Source organism: Monodon monoceros, unplaced genomic scaffold, assembly GCF_005190385.1.
Source record: "Monodon monoceros isolate NGI ecotype Baffin Bay Population unplaced genomic scaffold, NGI_Narwhal_1 Super_Scaffold_8, whole genome shotgun sequence".
In the NCBI taxonomy this organism is placed as follows: domain Eukaryota; kingdom Metazoa; phylum Chordata; class Mammalia; order Artiodactyla; family Monodontidae; genus Monodon; species Monodon monoceros.
The window spans coordinates 41,360,560-41,370,697 of record NW_021703785.1 but is presented as its reverse complement, the minus strand read 5'-3'; the positions used below and the strand labels follow the sequence as shown (position 1 = coordinate 41,370,697).

At 40.9% G+C, this 10,138-nt stretch overlaps 1 protein-coding gene across 1 annotated transcript; it reads right to left on the bottom strand.

Moving 5' to 3' along the window:
* Nucleotides 1-1,232: 1,232 nt before the first annotated feature.
* On the bottom strand, nt 1,233-7,024 carry PCDH20 (protocadherin 20). Its single transcript, XM_029210266.1, has 2 exons — nt 6,523-7,024; nt 1,233-5,487 (listed from the first exon to the last, which is right to left on the bottom strand). Exons 1-2 carry the CDS (start codon nt 6,652-6,654, stop codon nt 2,767-2,769), a joined length of 2,853 nt encoding a protein of 950 aa, XP_029066099.1. The 5' UTR covers nt 6,655-7,024; the 3' UTR covers nt 1,233-2,766.
* Between the last annotated feature and the right edge of the window lie 3,114 nt (nt 7,025-10,138).

The following is a 10,138-nucleotide window of genomic DNA, read 5'->3' as shown; positions in this document are numbered from 1 at the left end:
TCCTTTTGCTTTTAACTGCCATTGATAAAAGCATAACTGCCAAGAAAACTTTTTTTTTTTCTTTTTTAAATAGGGTCAGGGCCTCTAAAGAGTCAAGTAAGGTAAATTGTTTCCTCCCTTGTAGCTGAAATTGTTATGTTGTTTTAAATTTCCAGCTCCAAATTAATGAACAGTTTTCTCTGTAGTGTAAGAATGGGTTTGGCAGTGTGAAGATCAGAGCAATCTCTTCTTCATTAAATTGGGCAAAGAGTACTCACTGGTTCTCAAACTGTTAAATGGATATTAGGGTTTTTAATGAATGGAACATTTATTTTTGTGCCAGCTCAACTAACAACATTGACATGATTAGCATACATTTTGGCAACCGTTCTAGCGCAAGGTGTTAGAAAAAAGGGGCTTTTATCTTTGAGCTTAATTTACTTTAACTTTCCTGGTTATATATATTTTTAAAGTGAATGAGATGTTTTTGTAAAGGAAATCTTGGCACAAGAAGTTATTCAGAAATATGTCCTTTTATTAATGTTACAGGCATTTTTTTCATGCTAGAGATGAAATCCATACCCCAAACACATGAACCTTCTTCAAACTCATAAAAGAATAAAATGTTTTGTTATTTATACTGATAATTAAATCATTGCATTTGTAGAGGACTTTTTTTTTTTTTTAATGGTGCTACTTGCTTCACATGTATTTCTTTCCTGTAAAAGAGAGAAATCAGATATAAAAATGACTGGTGGAAGATGGTTTCCTCCATTGCTCTATATCAATTATGAATGAAAAGTTTGGGGGGTTAAATGATCTTACTTTCTTAGCTCAGTGGCCTCTCATAAAAAAGGAATTTCCAATAAAAATATATTTCCTTTTTGTAACAAACACTACTGCCTCATATGCTTATTATTTTATTTATTAAAATTCTCAAATTGAAGAAAACAAGAAAATGAGTTAATACCTATTCAAAAGGTCTTGAGTTTTTGTATTCAATTCTTTTTTTGCAATGTGTTTTTATTTTAAAATTTATTGAAAGCACTTGTAACACAGCTAACAGAGGATTTGTTATAAGTATGTATTAAAATGAGTGTTTATAATTGATTCTAAGTCATAATAAATTAATATGCATGTACACATGCATGGGTGTAAATCAAACACATAGGCATACTCTTTTTCTATTATATATATATACATATATATATATGTGTGTGTGTGTATATGTCTATAACTACACATGTATTTAATAATAATTTACCAAATGTTTAATTAAGTAATGAATTAGTTTAATATAAACATTAGCAAAACAGGATATTTAGTTTACCCACATTTACCTCTAAAAGCAAATGAATGCCATTAACAGGAGCTTCAGTAAAAGAACAAGCCCATGTTCAAATATAAAACAGTAAAAATGAGAAAGAAATTATGAAAATATATACCTTTAATTTGCAGACATAGAAACACTTTTGGTACAGTACAGACACATGATGCCCAAAAGTAGAATGATCCAGTTTAAGCTAACACTTATTCTTTGTTTACAAAGATAATTTTGCTATAGCTCTCATATAAAATAAAATTTCCAGCTCACACATGGAAGTGAAGATGATCAATCACTGATAAGCCAGCTTGCTTCACGGCAAAGTGTTCAGTAAAAGCTAAATTATCAAAGAAATCTGCTGCTGGGCTTACAAATAAACTCTTGGACCTAATCCAAAGCCAAAGAAAGGAAGCCAGAACCGGTAGCCAACAAACCTAAACAACAACAAAAAGATAAGTATAACTTTCATAGAAAAGGTCCAGCTAAAACAACAAGTAGTGTCCACCAGCTTCTAGAATAATTTTGTTTTAATAAGATTTTTCTTTTTTTCTGTAACACATGAGTTTAAGTATATAAGAATCTAATACATAACCCAAGTATAGAACACTACTGACAAGTTGCGAAAGTATGAAAATGTCATGAACACCTATGAAGCAACTAAGATTGAAACATATCTTTGCTTCTGGCTGTTTCTCTTGGACATAATTGCTAGTTACATTTTCTTTAAGAAAGAATATATATATTTTCCCTTGTAATAATAACAAGTGCAGTGGTAGAGCAAACAGAAAGCAACCAGAGTACACAGAAGGCGAATTAATCTTCAGCACGTCAGATCTTTAACACATGGCAAAGCATTTATCCTTGCTAAAAAAGAATTGCGCTTCTTTGTGAAGTCTTCTCTTTCAAATTATACATTATGCACTTTTGAGGTAATAAACATTCTGTTTACAAATGCATTTCTTTTCTTTTTTATCATACATTTAAGTGGGGTGACATTCCATTTACTTTAATTTCATCTTTGTTTAATGTTAAAAACAATATATTTAAAATAGACTCTTTCATTAATTTCATGTACAACTGTCATGTACAATACCTTAAAAGAGTTCCCTGCAAAGGAGCAGCTGATGCCCTCTTGTGGTTAAAGGACTTTTTTAGCCAAAAATGCAATGTACCATTTTCTTACCTTATTCCCGGGTTTTAACAATCATCTGCTTGGTGTATGAAAGCTGCAAATCATGCCCAAGCTTTTTTTATAACAGTTCCAAAGCTGTTAGTACCAATTTTCATTAAAAAAATGCTGTACACATTTTATAACCTCTGATTTTGAATTTAAAAACTTGTAAACAGCTATTTACAATACAGTACAAGTTATAAATTAGATGTCCAACACTCTTTGGGTGGTGAAGACTCTCCAAAGTCAGTTAAAACATCTCTGTTACTCCACAGCAAAAAAAAAAAAAAAATCAAATATTAGAAATATCCATTGGTTTCCTCTCTCTCATATGCAAGTCAATTTTTCCTTTTAATGGAATTTGTACTTCCAAATTTTCATCCTCCCTGTGATGCCTTTTCCCTCTCAAACAGATGTATATGCCCATCCCTGTTACGAGAGTGATAGAACCCAAGCTTATTACAGACAGAGCTACTAAGGTGGGCATACAAGACACAGGCTCAACTTTCCTGTGAGTTGGTTCTATTGAGATCTGTGGTTCTTTCTCCTCTATGTTAATTTCTGGTTCCTTTCTTAAAAGACTCTCAATGTAGCTCTCATTACTGACAGTGTCATTGACAAATAGGTTCACCATGACCGTGGAATGGAGAGGTTCGGGATAACCATGATCACTCACTTTCACCAGTAAACGATGGAGCCCATAATCTGTCTGCAGCAATGCCTCTTCCAAAGTAATGTTGCCAGTTTTAGGGTCAATCCTAAATGACTCAGGCCTAGGACCTCTTCTTCCTATGATGCTGTAAGCTATGACAGCATTCATGCCTGTGTCTTTGTCAATTGCATAGACCTCTGTAACTGGGGAGCCAGGGAGAGTAGAAGGTAAAACCAACAGGTAAGACATGTTAGATTGAGGAAATAAAACAAGAGGTGGGTTGTCGTTGATATCTAGAAGGAGAATTGTGATTTTTGTGGTAGAAGAGAGGGGAGGCTCACCTCCATCAACAGCTTCAACCCACAAAGTATAGGAGCTTTGCTGCTCTCTGTCCAAAGAGACTTTGGCTCTCAGCATGCCCTTTCCCGTGTCTATGACAAAAATATCACTCTGGTTCACCACAGAGAGGGCAACCCATCCATTTTGCCCAGCATCGGCATCTGTTACACTAATTATTCCAATTTCACCATATCCTGGAAAGTTTTCTGGCACAAAGAAGCTGAAGTCCTTGTTGATGAACCTAGGACTGTTGTCATTTTTATCCAACACTGTGATAGCCACGGTGGCGACTGATTCTTTGGGTGGCTTCCCAGAGTCAACAGCTCTGACTGTGTACTTGTACTTTTCTTTCTCTTCTCGATCCAGCTGAGTAGAAACTGTCAGAACTCCTGTGACACTGTCTAAGGAAAAGTATGATGGAGCATCAGGTCCCAGAAAATAGGAAACTTGTCCCCTCTCTCCACTGTCAGCATCTGTAGCATCTAGCTTAGTCAAAAAGGCATTAGGTGAGTTGTTTTCTTCAATGGTTAGTTCCACCAAGGGTTGAAGGAAAATAGGAGCATTATCATTGTCATCTAAAAGTTGCACTTTAATCATTTTTTTGACATGAAATCCCTCAGAGTTCCAGGCTACCACAGCTATTTCATAGAACTGCTGTAGCTCATAATCCATAGGTTTTGTGGTTTCTAGCAGATATTCATTACTGTATGGTTTGTAGGGTGATAACCTAAATGGTCCTTCACCATCCAAGTAGCAGTTCACCTTGTATTTACCTTCTGGATCTCTTATGGTGAAAAATGCAATTGGAGTTTTAACAGGTTCCAGTTCTTTCAGGTAAACAATACCATCTATCTCATTCGCTATATAACGAGGGACAATTTCAGGTGGTCTGAAAATGACTTTGATAATGGTCACCAGGGCAGTTATCATAGCAGGGATGCAGCCCGGCCCATTAGCAAGAATGGTGAGCTTGTGTGTTTGCAGAACACTTCCCCCAATCTTACTGAAAAGTTTAATGACTCCAGTGTTTTCATCCAGATGGAATAAATCCTTGGATACTTGTGGAACTTTCTGGCTGTAAGAGTAGGTGACCTGAGCATTGTTTCCCAAGTCTCTGTCCACAGCCTGGACAGCTGCAATCGGTGTGCCAACTGTAGCATTCCCATACACAGTGGCATTGATTTGTGAGTCTGTGAAGAGAGGGCAATTGTCATTAATGTCACTTATGCCAATGGTGAGGGTGGCACTGCCCAACAGTGGTGGAGACCCACCATCCTCAGCTATGATGATGCTCACATACTGGTCCTGGGTCTCCCTGTCCAACAGTCCCATGACAATTAGGTAGGGTGTTCGCTCCCCATTCTCATTCTCCTCCACGTCCAGGGTGAACATACGATAGTAGTCCAGCAAGCGGTAGGTCTGAACTCCGTTAGTGCCTGTATCTCGGTCCATGGCAGGATGCTCTATGGCCAGCCGGGTGTTTACAGGTGCATTTTCTGGGACCCAAACCGATATTTCGGAAACAGGGAACTGTGGGGCATTGTCATTGATGTCCCGGATAGCGATTTTCACCTTCACAAACCTAAAGTATTCCTGAGGCAGGACCAGTACATCCAGAAGCAAAAGACAAGAGTCAGCGGAAGGCGAAGAGGAGATGGAAATGCTGCTCCGCCAGGCAGCCCCTCCACCTCCTTCAAGACACAGGGCCTCCCTGTCGATCTCCTGGGCAGAAGTGTGCAGCTCCCCGGAGCGATTGTCTAGGATCACGTACTGACCACTCAGTCCCTGGGAGGCCAGGCTGAAGGAGAGAGGAGGGTTCCGCTCGGCGCCGCTGTGCTCCGGGGGCTGCGACTGCGGGTCCTGCCTCCCTGCTCCGTGCACCAGCCGCAGGTCCTCGGCCAGGCTGCCGATGAGCACCCCCGCGGGCAGTCCCTCGTTCAGGCTGTACAGAAGCTCCGTGGCCCGGCTATAACTCGCCAGGCAGTTGAAGGGTCCCACGAAGAGGAAAAACAGAAGCAGATGCTGAACGTGGGGGGTGGAGAGAAGGCTTATTACACACACGCGGAAAACACAGAGCTTGGAGTCAGAACCATTGCCCTGGGATCATTCTGGCTCCATCCCCATTCCCAAAGGCAAACGCTCCGGTCAGAACGGGGTGAAAAGGAAACTTGCTGTAAAGGAGAGATCTATGGGGCAACAATGTCTCCAAAACTTAATTTTTCTCTTTACTTTCTACATCTCCCCCCCACCCCTGCCCCTGCCCGGCTCCCCATCACCGCCTCGCTCAGTTAATATTCGGAATCCCAAACCATAACTCATCCCTGGAAGTGCATGTCGGAGTGGAGAGAACTGCGCAACGCGACAGAGGAACCACCAGGATAGGTCATGGGGAGGGAGGGGGCTGGTAGTGGAGAGGACCGAGAGGTGGGCACTTTATTTTCCATTGAAATGTTTCTACCACTAAGATCCCCGAAATTCGAAATGTGTTGCATCCCTTGCTATGAGACCGATAACAACAATATTAATTAATAATAATATAGTAACTCTACCCCCTCGGACTCCCTACCCCACCAAATAAACGCTTTAGGTCGGAAGAATTGATTTTCATTTTAGTACGTATCTAAACTCAAATCGAAAGGATCTGTATTTCCACCCCCTAACAAGCTCTCACTAATCCCCCTCCCTTGGGGAAAGAAAAGTAAATGTGGGAAATGATTATGCAAAAACAATTTGTCAATTGCAGTAGACAGTCACAGCCAGATGCTGGCCGCAGGAAACAATCTACGAACCCCTTTATCTCAAAGCCAACTGAGCACACCCCAGCCTCCTCCACCTCATCTGCCTACATTTCTGCTTCAGAAACTTCTCACGACCCAAGGACTTGCCTATTCCTTGCTAAAATGCAGACACATTATCCCGAACTCCCGTTCCCTCCACCCAACCTTCCTGGGAAGTTTGAATTACGGTAAAAGGTTTGAGAAACCATAAAGGAGTGGGAACTGCCCCACAGTACTGTAACTTGTCGGGGCCGCGAGGCTCGTGGACCCCTACCCTTACCGGTAGGTTTCTGTGGCTGGTGCTGCTCCTGGAACGACTTAGACGCCCCATATCCAGGCGCGGGTGCCAGGTCGCCGGGCGCCAGCTCACTGGCAGGGCCCGCGAGCTGCGCGCATCCCCTCGGCCGCGCATTCCCTTGGAGGCTGCAGTCGGCGCGCTCCTGACGGGGAGGCGGCAGAAGACACTCCCTCTCTGTGCATGCAAATGGCTAGGGAACTTCAGCCAATAGTCACTGGCTCGTCAGTTAAGGACAGCAGCTCAAGGGGGGGCGGGGGGCAGAAAGATGAGGGGGTACCGAGGCACGGTCATGGTTTCCTGTCCTGGACCTGGGTTAAGTCCAGACCCCGCCGGAGGAGCCGGAGCGGGGACTTCCCCCTGAAGACGGCGACTAGGCGCCACCCGGTCGGACTCCGGGGCGCTTGTCCACCGTCCTCCCTCCTCGCAGCACCAGTCAGGGCCCAAGTTCACAGGTTGCGAGCGTGAGAGGGAGAATTAGACTAAATTAATAAGCTTGCATTTATATCTGATTAGAGAGAGAGGAAGTCGGCACTACGGAGCAATCACAGGCGCGATCCCCAAACGCCTGCTTTGCCACCAGTTCTTCCGAGAGACTTGGATCCAGCAGTGTTTGCACAGAGAAAGAAAATCCACTTTCTCTGCAGAGAGAAGGAACTTCAAACTCTTAGTAAGGCGGTCTGAAGCAGAGAAGCAAATATATGAAATCGGTGAAGGTTTCGACGTGCTTTAATTTTGAAGCTTCGCAGTTGGCGGTGACAAAGCTTCTGCCAATTTCCTAGTTGTAGGCGCAAGTGTCTCTGGGTGTCTGCCTTGTGGTCTTTTGAGACAACCGCGGCTTCTGGCTAAGGTAAAGAGCCAAGAGGGAGAGTGGCAACAATTGCTTGGTAACAGAAGTGGTTCTGCCTGCAAGCAATTTTACCAGATTTCTCTAAGGGATGTATTTTTTGTTTTTTTCTTTTTTTGGAGGGCACTCACTGAAGCCTAGGTTCAAAAAAAAAGAAGGCTACATTTCAAGTTATTACTTTTTTTTTTTTTTCTTAGAATTTTTACTGGGAAAGGAATTCTGAAGGAGTGTGGTGGAGAATGCTTGGCTATCCCCTCTGGCTCTGACACTAAATAACCGTATGACAAGTTTCCTCATTTATAAAGTCAGAGCTGGTGAGAAGCTCCAGTGCATTAAGTCCGTGAAACACTTTTTGATCTGCAGGGTGCTATGTAAGTAGTGGCAAAGACCATTTGCCTTTCCCTGAGTAGACATTTCTCTTCATCCCTAGGTTTCCATATATCCTGTGGGCTGCCCTGAGCATAAAACCCTCCCAGCTGAGTAACTAATGACTGAACCTGGAATAGAAAAGTCCTCCTCCTGGGTTAGAGAAAGATCTGACATCTTGTGTTTTCCATAGGATCCACTTCAAATTTCTTCTTCTACTGTATGCTAAATAGAATATAAATTGCTTAGCAGAGCTAATTGTTTTGCTTCTGACCCTTCCTATTTTCTCCTCATCCCGACTAATCCTAGAGAGTCCTAAATAATTGATAACACACTACATCAAAACACCTGGTGTGTGTAACAACTTCTTATTGCACAAATGGGGCTGTACATGGAGTTCGCAAACAAAACTTTCTGTAATACATATCCGGCTTATAAAATCAACTGCTTTAAGTTCTTTGGAGTGAAACTGGAATGCTGATGAAGTGGTAAACACACAGGAACATGTACATGCACGTGTAAGGCCATCACACAGCTGATAAACAAAACACAGTCAGGCAAGTATGCTTTGCCTCTCCTTGCTTCTTCAGCTGCTCATTCTGCCCTACAGTTGAACTTTTACCACATAACTGGTAAATAATTATACTTTGGGGTCTGTAGTTGAAACATATCTGACTCCAAAAATCAGTAGAAAGCTGCTTCTGAAATGTGTTTAGTTTATGTCTTCACACGATATCCACAGCTTCTGAAAGTTTGAGGCACATGGCCAGAATTAGGCAATCCATCCATGGTCAGGATACATACAGGCTAGACCCACAATCTGAATTAATTCTACATTTATACAGAGAGCAACAGAAGTAGACTCTATATCCCCTTACAGTTCATGCCCTCTCCAACAGGTTAAGATCACTCATCTATTTTGATGAAAATATAGGGATTTCTTTCTTTAGTTTATCCTTTGTTTACAAGGGCACTACATTCAGCAATAGTTTTCTGTAGTGTTTCTAAAAAGCATGACCATATAAACTATAACGTAAGTTGAAACACCTAAATTAAACATTCTGGAGATAATGTTTGGGACAACAATAATAACCTACTTTGCTCTAAATTACTGTGGTTATTGCAAAGTCCCTGCATGGAAATTTGTCATCAAGGCCAGCACAATTTGGGGGAATACCTTACATGACACATTCCAAACTGTTAACTGAGCTGCTTGTTATTATCTTTCCTCTTTGAAGATCTAAGTAGAGATTTCAACTGTAATTGGGCTTAAAAAAAAAAAAAAAGACCAAATTCCCTTCTTTCTTCCCTTGTATCTTCTTACTGTGCACCATGAAAGTGTTCACAAACTCCTGTTCCTTATGACGCCAGCTCTGTGACCTGCCATCTGGTGTTACATATTTCTTTCTAAAGATGACTTAGAGAGCTTCTATGCTATTAGTCCCTTGAAAATGATACTTATAATGAACTTCTCAGATGTCTCAATTGCTCTGGGCCTGCTTCCCAGGTGTTCTGTAAAAATCAATCTAGAAGAATAGCTAGATTATAAGCCTCCCAAGCTTATTTTTTCTATAGACAAGGAAAACAACGTGATACAATAGATGGCACTGAGCTGAGCCAGGGGATTATGATGCCCTTCTCTAGGTGGTTGTGACATCACAGTGTGACTTTAGACAAGTCAGCAGACCTCTCTGTTTCAATTTCTTATAAAAATACCCATACACACTACATACACATATATGAGGGAAATGGCTTACCTAATATATGTCTGTGACAGACACTGCATAATGATACACAGGTTAATTTGATCCTTATTTACTGTGCTATATCACTGAAGGTTAATAATTTTCATTTACTGCAGGGCTTCTCTCCTTGTAGTTTTATCTCTTTATTTGCTGTGAGCATGCATCTATCAAACTTTGTACATTTAGCAAACATGTCTTAAAACTTTTAAAATTTTGCAGTACTGTGTTTTCCAGGTATTTTTTATTGTATTTTTCAAGTAACTGTGATTGTACCATTTAGAGTATTTTAATAACAGTATTCTATCCACAACATTTCATGTGATTTAATATATGCACAGATATTTAAACTTATTCTGAACCATACATAGTTCTATAATTGTTCTGGTTAATTTAAGATTATAAATAAATACAAATTAAGCATATGAACTTATTTTAAGATTATTTTATGCAAATCAAATCTACAATGGGGTACCACCTCACACCAGTCAGAATGGCCATCATTAAAATGTCTACAAATAACAAATGCTAGAGACGATGTGGAGAAAAGGGAACCCTCTCACACTGTTGGTGGGAACGTAAATTGGTACAACCACTATGGAGAACTGCATGGAGGTTCCTCAAAAACCAAAAATTGAGTTGCCAT